Consider the following 12,967-nt stretch of genomic DNA (forward strand, 5'->3'; position numbering starts at 1 on the left):
AGTATTGGGCTATGGATTGAGTTGGGAAAACTTAACTTTTTTTTTTTTCATGTATTCCAGAGTAGTTTATATCTTTCTCTCAAGGTTGTACTTGACTGTTGGACCATACAGCTGTTTGGGTCTGGTGGATTTTTCTAGGGGTAGTGTGTTTTTCCTTAACGCCTCTCACCTTTTTTTCTCCCCCACTTTCTTAGATAGTTATAAATATATTCAGTTTTTGTATTCCTTCTAGATTTAGTTGTGGATCAGTTCAGTTCAATCACTCAGTTGTGTCTGACTCTTTGTGACCCCATGGACTGCAGCATGCTAGGCTTACCTTTCCATCACCAACTCCCAGAGCTTGCTCAAACTCATGTCCATCAAGTCGGTGATGCCATCCAACTGTCTCATCCTCTGTCATCCCCTTCTCCTCCTGCCTTCAATTTTTCCCAGCGTCAGGGTCTTTTCCAGTGAGTCAGTTCTTCACTTCAAGTGGCCAAAGTATTGGAGTTTCAGCTTCAGCATCAGTCCTTCAAATGAATATTTGGGACTGATTTCCTTCAGGATTGACTGGTTGGATCTCCTTGCAATCCAAGGAACTCTACAGAGTCTTCTCCAACACCGTAGCTCAAAAGCATCAATTCTTCATTGCTCAGCTTTCTTTATGGTCCAGCTCTCACATGCATACGTGACTACTGGAAAAACCATAGCTTTGACTAGACGGACCTTTGTGGACAAAGTGATGTCTCTGCTTTTTAATATGCTGTCTAGGTTTGTCATAGCTTTTCTTCTAAGGAGCAAGCATCATTTGACTTCATTTTTGGATATCACCATTCTTATCTTAAATAGTTTGTATGTTTTTAGTACTCTATTATTATGAGAAGACCAGTAATAAGGATTGTGTAAGCATTTGCATACAGAACTAAACTGTACTTTTATGAGAAGTGCTTCATTGGGAAGTCTTACAAATAGAGAGGATGATTATGTATGCATTTTATAAAATCCATTTTGGTGACAGTATACAAAACAGATTGGCGAAACCTTTGATTAGATGTAGAGTCCAGTGTGTGTGAACTCAGTCACTCAGTCCTGTCTGACTCTTTGTGGCCATGGACTGTAACCCACCAGGCTCCTCTGTGCATAGGTTTCTCCAGGCAAGAATACGGGAGTGGTTTGCCATTTCCTACTCCAGGGGAATCTTCTTCATCCAGGGATAGAACCTGCATCTCTCGGCAGGCAGATTCTTTACCACTCATGCCACCTGGAGGTAGTCTAGGCAAAAAGGATGTTGCCTTGGCTCAGCATTCTGGCAGTAGACTTGAGAGACTGGATAGATTTGGAAAATAGGAGGCAAAGTTGATTGAATTGTCTTAAATTACTTGCCTGCTTTGAATATGATTGGATATTTAACAGTTTTAAAAATGACAGTAGCTCTGGTAAGCAGTGGTACTTTATTATGTATGTGATTTGTAACATTTTGCTGCTATCCTGTTTCTTTTTAAGAATTAAGAATGACCACACATACATAAAATTCTTGGGTGAATGGTCTACTGGAGGAGTATTATATTCTTCAGAAGTCTGAAATTATAGAAAACTATTCAATATTGAGTATATTTTCATTTGTGTGTCGTAAGATACTCTTCACTTTTTATCAATTTGCTGATAATTACAGCCTGGAGAGTAATGTCAAAGAATACTGAGCAATTAAATAGTCTTTTCTATGGTTTTAAATAACTGATTTATGCAACCAAAGAATTTGAAGATGTTTAATAAAGATTTTATTAAATGATGTATGATGTTATAGACATATTTTTATTGTTTAATGGTTCTTTATGTCTTTTAATTTTAGGAGGCCAAATATCTTTTGCCACCTCTGGAGAAAGAGTTATTTTTGGCAGAGCACAGTGACCTTGAAGAAGGTGGATTAGACCTGACTGTGGCATTAAAACCAGTTAGTTTCTATATATCAGACAAAAAAGAAATGCTTCGGCAGTGTTTCTGTATCATAGGAGAGAAGAAGTTACAGAAGATGCTTCCTGATGTGTTAAAGGTACTTCATGACATAGATTACCAGGTTCTCCACTATATAGAAATATACAAAAACTTTCTTTGTAGCAGTCATTTTACTTAATGGAAATTATAATTGTATGTTTTCAACTAAGCTACTTCAAAAAGATACAGGGATTTTGCAGAACCATAATGGCTTTGTGTATTGAAAAATTTGCCAGAAAGAAATGGGACACTTTACTATATTTAGGTAAGGAATTTTTTGACCTTCTGGGAATAATTCTATTAAATATTGGCAATTTAAGTAACTAGATTAGATATACACTGATTCTTTTGCTTTAAGGAGTATACTGCTGTGTAACAGTATGTAATAAAGAAAGAAAGTGAAAGTGTTAGTCACTCTCATGTCAGACTCTTTGTGACCCCATGGACTGTAGCCCATCAGGCTCCTCTCTCCATGGAATTCTCCAGGCAAGAATACTGGAGTGGGTTGCCATTTCCTTCTCCAGGGGATCTTACTGATCCAGGGATTGAACCCTGGGTCTTCCATGTTGCAGGCAGACTCTTTACCAACTGAGTCATCAGGGAAGACCACAGTATGCAATGATAGTTGGTAATAGCCTGTATTTCATTAAATTCTTAAATATTTTTGGATGTTTATTTCTAAAAATTACTCAGAAACGTATGTGGTGTTGTAATTTTACTGATATGGAAAAAAGACTTGGGCAAGTTAAACCCAACAGCATATATATCTAAGATGAATGGAGCCAGGGCTAGAATATTTAAGCCTTTAGTGGTATTCACCTAACATAAATAGGAGAAGACTCTTGAGAGTCCCTTGGACTGCAAGGAGATCCATCCAGTCCATCCTAAAGGAAATCAGTCCTGAATATTCATTGGAAGGACTGATACTGAAGCTGAAACTCCAATACTTTGGCCACCTGATGTGAAGAGCCGACTCATTTGAAAAGACCCTGATGCTAGGAAAGATTGAGGGCAGGAGGAGAAGGGGACGACAAAGGATGAGATTGTTGGATGACATCACCGACTCAATGGACATGGGTTTGGGTTAACTCCGGGAGTTGGTGATGGACAGGGAGGCCTGGCATGCTGTGGCTTATGGGGTCGCAAAGAGTCGGACACGACTGAGCGACTGAACTGAACTGAAATAGGCTACTATTAACAATATCTGGGCACCTGGCTCACTCTTTAGTTTGTTCTTTCATAGTTAACATGACTTTATATATTCCAATTAAAACTATAAATTATAATGTTTGCATGTTAACTGGCAGGTCTTCAGATTTTATCCCATAAAAAAGATTTATGTGACTTCATTTGTTTGACTGCACAACTTTGCTAAGCAAGACTTTTTTTTTAAATGCTTGCTATTTTCTAGTTTACTTTGGTGCTGTATTATATAAATGCACTGTTTAAAATATCATTTTCTTTAGAACTGTTCAATAGAAGAAATTAAAAGACTTTGCCAGGAACAGCTAGAGCTCCTGTCTGAAAAAAAAATTTTGAAGATTCTTGAGGGTAAGAATGCATATTTCTACCTTCTGGTAACTTAGTATAGGTAGTTAATACTATATTTAGCATAAATCATGAGGTATTTTTACTTGACTTCAGCTTTATTCTTAGTCATTAATTAATATTTTTACTTCTCTTTATAGAAAATTATAGTTTATATCGTAGAATAGCATCTCAGGAATGGACTTTTTGATGTATGTGTGGTTTTTCCAAATCAGTTATGTAGGTAAGAACATTTAAATTTGTGTGAAAAAGAAAAAAGTTTATCCAAAATTCTATAAAAAATTATAGAGGAAGAAAAATTATTAAAGAAGGCAAAGACTTCTCTTAAGATATTTTTGAGTTTTTTGCTTTCTCACTGCTTCAAACTATCCATTGAATACCATTTCTGCTCTAATAAGAGCCAAATACAGAGTTAGAATAATTTCTTGCAAATTCCTGACATTTGTCTGTCTGCCTAAAGTAAGACTCTTCTTTGCAATACAGTACCTGTAGAATTTTGAATTTTTAAGCTGTTTTTTTTTTTTTTTTGACTCTACAAGGATTTTACTATCAGCGTTACAAGAGAAGGAACAAAAAAATGGAGACTTTCAATTTCTAGAGATAACATCTTTTTAAAGTGTAAAATGGTTTAATGAAATCTGTAACTGGTAAAAGATGTGTACATGTGTGTATAGTCTGTAAGTATATATATATATATATATGCACACACACACACATTCTCATTTCTATACATTTTATGCATTTATAGAATAGATAAATAGGACAGATACCTAAAAAGGCATTTTAAATATAAGAATTAAAACTGTCATCTTTGAACAACTGTCAGGTTTCTTAATCTGTCCCTTTATAGATGAAACTTTCTGTATAATGATAAGTTGCTCTGACTTTTTGTCTTATAAGCGTGTTTTCAATTTTTTTTTTTTTAATGTCATTCACAAGGTGACAATGGTATGGACTCTGAAATGGAAGAAGAAGCAGATGATGGCTCTAAGATGGTGTCTGATGTAGTTAATCAGTAAGTTAAAAGCATTCATTGTAATTTCAGAATTCCTTTGTTATCTCTGGTGATTTCTTACCTCAAGAATGTGATTGTTTTTCTATGCTATAGTTATATAAAGAGATTCAACAATGTTAGATTGATTTTTTTTACTTGTAGTGATTGGTCCTTTTGATGTGAGGATAGAATTAATTGCTTTCAGGATTAAGATAATTTTATTAAACTACTACTCAGTAATAGGACTATAACAGTGCCCACACTGAAGCAGAATCACATCTCTCATTTGGAATTTGAATATGTATACTACTACTGATACCCACTGTTTATTAAGTACTTACTGTAACAAACATGTTAGTAGTATAGAAGACTTTATCTCACTGAATTCTTCTACATACCTCTTGATGTTTGGTAATAATAGCTTCTTTTCATGGATCAGATAGTCAGCTGGTTCATTTGATGTCTGTTCAGTCAGTTCAGTTACTCAGTGGTGGTCAACTCTTTGCGACCCCATGGACTGCAGCACGCCAGGTTTCCCTGTCCATCACCAACTCCCGAAGCTTGCTCAAACTCATGTCCATCAAGTCAGTGATGCCATCCAACCATCTCATCCTCTGTCGTCCCCTTCTTCTCCTGCCTTCAATCTTGCCCAGCATCAGGGTCTTTCCCAATGAGTCAGTTCTTTGTTTGATATAGGTACATTTAATTTGATTATTGTGATGATGGAATATAGCTGAAGTTTTGGAATGCCAACTAATGAAGTGACATGCTAATTTTCTAGGCTATTCTGCTCTGCCATGGGCTCATTAAACTTTCACCCACTAATTTTATCATGTGTTCTGATTTTTGACTAAAATACTTTGTTTTTGGTCATCACCAAAGACTGACTTGCATCTCTGTTTGCAGTTTGGCTATAGGCAGTAGCCCAAATAAAAACATAACCAGAGATAGTAACATAAATCAGTAGCACATATTTAACCTGAAACCTGAGTATATTTTTATTTCTAATACAGTGCTATTGGGTAAGTATCACTGGAAGACAACAATTTAATTTCATATTATAACTATAGAGAGCATCAGCTAACCTACTTATACTGAAGCACTGAAGAAATCATTGTATCTTGGCTGCCTCATAATCAGTAGATTTTTGGTCATCACATTCATCTTGCCTTGGAATGTCATAGGATGATTTACACTTTCCCACAAAGTATAAAGTGTACACATTTCTACAGTCTTGCTACTGACTTTTCTTCAAAATGTGGGTGGGTGGGTTAGTTGCTTAGTCGTGTTCGACTCTTTGTGACCCCACGAACTGTAGCCCCTCAGGCTTCTCTATCCCTGCGATTCTCCAGGCAAGAATACTGGAGTGGATTGCCAGTCCCTTCTCCAGAGGATCTTCCTGATCCAGGGATCGAACCCAGGTCTCCTGCATTGCAGGCAGATTCTTTACCATCTGAGCTACAGGGAAGATCTCAGCCAGGGTGAAAGTGAAAGTGAAGTTGCTCGGTCGTGTCCGACTCTTTGTGACCCCGTGGACTGTAGCCTACCAGGCTCCTCTGTCCATGGGATTTTCTAGGCAAGAGTACTGGAGTGGGGTGGCATTTCCTTCTCCTTTCTTCAAAATATGTAGCTTTAAATTGCTTATATATATACTTGTCTGGTTTAGATAGTTTAAGCCTGTCACTTTTAGTTTTACATTTTAGTTTCTTAAATAATCTAAATTAATCATCTTCTTTCTTGATGCTTTTTACAGAGCATCAGCTTTTGCTTGATTACTTTTGTTTTGCCTTTGTTTAAATGTGTTTATCCAATTTTTGAAGTTATCCAATGTTTTCAAGGTTAAGTCCTTTTTTGTTCACACCTGAACACTACTGCTACTTTTCTACTGTTAGAACTGTTTAATGGATATCTAATTAGATTAGAAATTTGTTTCTTTTTTAAAAATTACAACAAAGTACAGTATTTGACTTCTGAACTTTTCTAATGAAAAAAAAAAAAGGTGATTAGATTCAAAGTGACTGTTGTGGAGAACCGAGTTTTACACTGTTACCATGAGACAATGTTACCATGAGACGGGTCATGTTAGCTTTTAAATGCTGCAGTGAGTAGGTTAAGCAATCAGAAATATTACTCAAAATTGTCATTGTAGCCACTTGTAGACCTGATAAGTGTCAGATCATTGAAATTCTTCTGAGTTATTTGAGTATATAGGCTTTAAAAAAAATCATATTTGTAAGCTGCTGCTGCTAAGTCACTTCAGTCGTGTCCGACTCTGTGCGACCCCATAGACAGCAGCCCACCAGGCTCCCCCATCCCTGGGATTCTCCAGGCAAGAACACTGGAGTGGGTTGCCATTTCCTTCTCCAATTTGTAGCTACAGGATGCCAAATAAATAATAATATTAAGAGCACTGTATGCCAGACCCTGTTCTAATCACTTTACTTGCTTCATTCACTCATTGGGTTTGTATACTAGCCTTGTGAGTTAGGTGGTATTAGTATCATCATTTTACAGATGGACAGATAAGGCCTAGAAAGATTTACGTGCCTGAGATCACACAAATGAATGTGGAAGTAGAAGGAATGTTAGTTATTAAGAGACTATAAGTGTTCATGTAAATGGACCTGGCTTTAAAACACTTAACCTTCTCTAAAATCACTTTGTACATTTGTAAAATATGGGTAATACTTGGCCCCAATAGGATTATTGGGATAAATGGTAGTGGAGTGGTAAAGAATCCACCTACCAGTGCAGGAGATGCAGGTTTAATCCCTGGGTCAGGAAGATCCCCTAGAGTAGGAAATGGCAATCTGCTTTAGTATTCTTGCCTGGAGAATTCCATGAACAGAGGAGGCTGGCGGGCCATGATGCATGTGGTCACAAAGAGTCAGACATGGCTGAGCAACACTAATGTAACTTGTTTGTTATTTTTAAGAAATTTTTACCGTTTCGTTACTAGTTATGAATAGGGCAATACACTGCACTGTGAAACAGTGAAGGTAGGACAGGGAAATAACGTGGGAGAATGTTGGCCTTAGCCCACATTGCTGACATGACAACTTGCCGCTTGCTCTGTGCTCAGAGGTCAGTTCAGTCCTGTTAATTTCTGTTGAGTTGAACTGAACCTGGTGGGCACGCTCATATAAGCTTAATTCCAGGGCTTCAGCAGACTATTAAGTTAGTTAACATGTTTGGTACTTGGTGCTGAAATTTTTCATGTTTTTTATTACCTGCTGGTTTTTTACTCTAATAGATAACAGTAGTCTGACTGGTCTGGATGCTGAGGGAACAGTTATGAGTAGGCAAGAACCTTCAAGGAATTCAGCAATTTGGGAGAGGAAAATAAGGCTGAATACATTGAACAGGTAGCTTCTGTGGAACACATGATTAATAGGCAGTAGGAAAGGAAACTTTAGCAAACTAACGATAACTCTCAAAGAAGTAGAGTTAGAACACAGATGTAGTTTCAGGAACTCAATTCTGAATTCCTAAATTTAGGAGACAAATTGATAAAGAGATTAGCCATGACTGGAGGCTACATCATTGTGCTAAGAAATTAAATTGAATAAATAAATACAGAAAAGCAGAGAGAAACCACACACAGAAAGTGTAAATCCTTATGTAAACTTGGTTACCTGCTTATACATGGTCAGCTGGAAGACAGTTTTAGACCTATCTTGAACATACTAGACATCCTGGAAAGAGAAATAAATAGCTAGAAAAAAATTGAAGAAATGATAGAATTAACATTCTTTATTTAAAGACATAAGACTGTAAGGAGAAGGATAACAATCTGGTTATGAGCTGAATTGTGTCCCTCCAAAATTCATACAAGGAAGTCCCTAACCCTTAGCACTTCAGAACATAATCTCATTTGGAATAAGGTCTTTAAACAGGTGATTTGTTTGTTGTTTAGTCACTGAGTCATCTCTCATTCTTTTCCAACCCCATGGACTATATAGCTCACCAGGCTCCTCTGTCCATGGGATTCTCCAGACAAGAATATGGGAATGGGTTTCCTTCTCCAGGGGATCTTCCCCACCCAAGGACTGAACCTGTGTCTCCTGCTTGGCAGGTAAATTCTTTACCACTGAGCCACCTGGGAAGCCCAAAGAAGTTATTAAGTCAGTCCAGTCTGATTGGTGTCCTTACAAGAAAAGGAAATTTGAGTGCACTGAGAGACACCAGGGCTGGGCACACACAGAGCAGAGCCATGTTAAAGCTGTCTGCAAGTCAAGGAGAGGCCTCAGAGGAAACCAACCCTGCAGACACCTTGATCTTCAACTTCCACCTTGCAGAACTGTGAGAAATACATTTTTATTGCTTAAGCCAGCCAGTCTTGGTGTTTTGTTATGACAGCTCTAGCAGACAAATACAAACTTATAAGTATTATATGTGTGTACATGTGTGAATTTCCTGGTGAAATTTTTCCCCTGAACTTTTTATTTTGGAAAACTTCAAACATATTTTGGAGAACTTTAAACTTATGTAAAATTGAAAGAATGATATGCTAAAGATCCATATACTTTCTACCTAGATTCAGCAACAGTAAGATCTTTCCAGTTTTACTTTCTCTTTCTCCTTATATTTATCCCTTTTCCCCAGGAACCATTTGTATTAGGTTGCTAGAGCTGCCAGAACAGAGTACCATAGACTGGCTGGGTTAAACAGCAGAAACTTATTTTCTCACTGTTCTGGAGGATGAAAGTCCAAGATCAGGGAACTGACAGGGTTCTTTTCTCTGAAGCCTCTCCCCTTGACTTGCATATGGCCACCCTCTTGCTGCCTTTTCACTTGATTGACTTCCCTTGTGTGTTTCCCTGTTGTCTCTCCCTGTGTGCTATTCTCCCCTTCTAAGGTCACCAGTCACACTGGGTTAGGGCCCACCATTATGGCCTTCAGTCCATTCAGTTCAGTCCCTCAGTCGTGTCTGACTCTTTCCAATCCCATGGACTGCAACAGGCCAGGCTTTCCTGTCCATCACCAACTCCTGGAGCTTGCTCAACCTCATGTCCGTTGAGTTGGTGATGTCATCCAACCATCTCTTCCTCTGTCATCCCCTTCTTCTCCTGCTTTCAGTCTTTCCCAGCATCAGGGTCTTTTCCAAGCAGTAAGTTCTTTGCATCAGGTGGCCAAAGTATTGGACTCTCAGCTTTAGCATTAGTCCTTCCAATGAATATTCAGGACTAATTTCCTTTAGGATTGACTGGTTTTATCTCGTTGCAGTCCCAGGGACTCTCAAGAGTCTTCTCCAACACCATAGTTCAAAAGCATCAATTCTTCAGTACTCAAGCTTTCTTTATGGTTCAGCTCTCATATGTATACGTGACTACTGGAAAAACCATTAGCTTTCACCAGACGGACCTTTGTTGGCAAAGTGATGTCTCTGCTTTTTAATATGCAGTCTAGGTTTGTCATAACATTTCTTCCAAGGAGCGAGTATCTTTTAATTTCATGGCTGCAATCACCATCTGCAGTGATTTTGGAGCCCAAGAAAATAAAGTCTGTCACTGTTTCCATTGTTTCCCCATCTATTTGCAATGAAGTGATGAGACCAGATGCCATGATCTTCATTTTTTGAGTATTGAGTTTTAAGCCAGCTTTTTCACTCTCCTCTTTCACTTTCATCAAGAGGCTCTTTAGTTTTTCTTTGCTTTCTGCTATAAGGTTGGTGGTATCTGCATATCTAAGGTTATTGGACTTACTTTAACTTAAATTAGCTTTTTAAAGGCTCTATTTCTAAAATGGTCACATTCTCAGCTACTAGAGTTAGGGTTTCACACACGAATTTTTTGTGAGGAAATAGTTCAGTTCATAACCTATTAAAAACTAAGTTGCAGATGTCATAACATTTCATGCCTAAACAATTCAGTGTGCACTTCTTAAAAATAAGGCCAATCATCAGAAATAATCAGTATTTCAAATAATATCATTTAATACATTGTTCATATAAAATTTGCCCAATTGCTAAAATAAATTTATAGCATATTTATTTTTTTAATTAATTACCTGGTTGATTTTGATCCAGAATCCAGTGGAATTCATGTGTTATGTTTGATTGTTAATATTACAAAGTTGAGTTTTCTTTTTGTTTACTCTGGGTTTGTTGTTTTTTGTTTTGGTTTTGGCTGTGCTGAGTCTTCGCTGCGTCACGCGGGCTTTCTCTGATTGGGGCACAGACTTCTCTGGTGGCACACGGGCTCTAGGGCATGTGGGATCAGAAGCTGCAGGTGCGTGGGCTACTCTGGTTGTGGCACACCTGCTTAGTTGCCCTGCGACATGTGGCATTTTAGTTCTCAGATCAGGGATTGAACCTACACCCCCTGCATTGCAAGGTGGATTCTTAAATCAATAGACCAGCAGGGACGTCTGAAAGCTGAGTTTAAAGAGAAGATGTAGATAGATAAAAGCTTAATGAATAGTCCAGGAACTTAGTTCACATCTTAAAGGAACTTAAAAAATAACAAACCAAAAGAAAGTAGAATAACAGAGGTAAACATTAAAACTAAAGACATAGAAAATAAAAGGATAAATAAATTTATAAACTTGATTTTTGTAAAGGCAAGAAAATAAGATGAATTCTTCTTAGATCTGATTAAGGAAATAAGTGGAGAGCAGTTAAAATCGAGATTAGTGAGGAAGGAAGAGAGTCATGCATTTTATGAGTTTGAAAGAATAGAAACTGCATGCAGCATTGTATAAACAAATTTGAAGCTTGCAAATGGATATTCTATCAAAATACACATTAACCAAATTAACTTCTCCCTAAAGTGGAAAACCTGAAGAGATTAACAACCAAGAAATTAGAAAGGTGAATAGAGATCTGTTGAAAAAGACAAGATGAATCCACAGCATTATTTACAAGACTCAATACTTGTAACGTGTTTATATCTAATAAAATGTTCAATAATGTTATTAATTTCAAATAGATTACACCTATGCTATTTAAATTAGTCCGAGCCCTAGAAAAAGATGAAAAGATCTTCAGTTTACTTTATGACTTCTCCATAGTTTTAATATTGCAAATTTCATACATAGTGTCAAGAAAAATGTGGGCGGATTATAGGCCTTCTCACTTGTGAATATAGATGCAAAAATTCTAAGTACAACATTAGCATATAGAATCCAGCAGTATATTAGTGAATACGATTTACTCTAGGAATTTATAGAAGACTTAATTAGAAAGTCTTTTAGTGTAATTCATTTCAGTAAATTAAAGGAGAAAAGTTCAGATAAGTAGATGCTAAAAATGCCTTTGATAATACCCAGCAGTCATTTCTAATATAAGCTATAGGTAAAAAAGATATATAAAACTATTCAGATACAGTAATGACCATTTGATTAGACTTAACCACTTGGTGAACTAAAATGAGGAATCAGACAAGACCATTCGTTTTCAACATTTCTTGAAGGTTCAAGCAAATGCAGTAAGACTAGGAAAAAACAAAAAGCCACACACACGCAACATGAGTGGTAGAAAGTAATTAACTGGTCAAAGGCAGCTAAAAAGATGGGATGATGGAGGCCCAGAGATTGGAGTGACGTACTTTGAAGATGGAGGAAGGAGCCAAAAGCTAAAGAATGCAGGTAATCTTAACCTGGAAAAGACAAGGAGATGAATTCTCCCTTGGAACCTCCAGAAGAAATGCAGCACTACCTTGATGGTAGTGTCCCAAGACTCACTTGGGATTTCTGACCTCCAGAACTATAAGTAATGTAAGGTATGTTGTGTTAAGCCACTATTGCCTCTGTAATTTGTAACAGAGGCAATAGAAAACCAATGCAAGGTATTTGACATAAAGCCAGAGTTACAGATTGTTGCCTATAGTCATAGAGATAGTTTACTCAAAATTTAAATATTTAAAGTTTCAAATGGTTTCCAGCATTTAAAAATCAGGTGATAGTTAACCAAAATTTGGATTTTTGAATTGCTCAAAAGTCAGATCAGCTTTGCCTGAGGGGAGCAAAAAAAAAAAACTTAGAGCTGAACGTAGGTACTCTCTTTTTGTGTGGCATGTGTATGTTTCACTGTGCCACATAGTACTACATTTGCCTGTAAGTTTAAAGTACAGAATGTCTAGAAAAGCAAGCTCTGGCTCAAGGGAAAATGCATAAAGGCCAAAGGTTTGCCTTGGAACCAGTTCTGTCAGTTTTTCAGGGTCTTATCACCTGGGACACATACCTTTACCTCTTTATCCCTGTTTTGATGAACACAAAGAACTTTAAATAGATCTGGATAAAGCAGTCTTTATTATTAAAAGCGCATGGAAATTTTGGTATTTTCTTTTAATGAGTAACTTATGTGCTTTTGTTATCATGCTTATGGCAAAGGAGATAGTATTAAGGATTCTTAGGATTGTCTAAGAAGCTGTAAAATGACAACTTTAAGTATGAGGTGTATATATATATATATATGGTATTTAATATGCTTTATGTGAATTTTCTCATAAACCA

General features: G+C 37.0%; 1 protein-coding gene across 3 annotated transcripts in view; it reads left to right on the forward strand.

The window, feature by feature from the left end:
* Positions 1-12,967, forward strand: part of CAAP1 (caspase activity and apoptosis inhibitor 1) — a 74,146-nt gene that overhangs the window by 4,454 nt on the left and 56,725 nt on the right. For all 3 annotated transcript variants that reach the window (XM_061425119.1, XM_061425116.1, XM_061425118.1), the window contains exons 2-4: positions 1,829-2,029; positions 3,438-3,522; positions 4,459-4,534. In XM_061425119.1, coding sequence (XP_061281103.1) covers positions 1,961-2,029; positions 3,438-3,522; positions 4,459-4,534 — 230 coding nt within the window. In that variant the 5' untranslated portion in view covers positions 1,829-1,960. The remainder of the gene's footprint in view (positions 1-1,828; positions 2,030-3,437; positions 3,523-4,458; positions 4,535-12,967) is intronic.

This window comes from Bos javanicus, chromosome 8 (assembly GCF_032452875.1).
Source record: "Bos javanicus breed banteng chromosome 8, ARS-OSU_banteng_1.0, whole genome shotgun sequence".
NCBI lineage: Eukaryota > Metazoa > Chordata > Mammalia > Artiodactyla > Bovidae > Bos > Bos javanicus.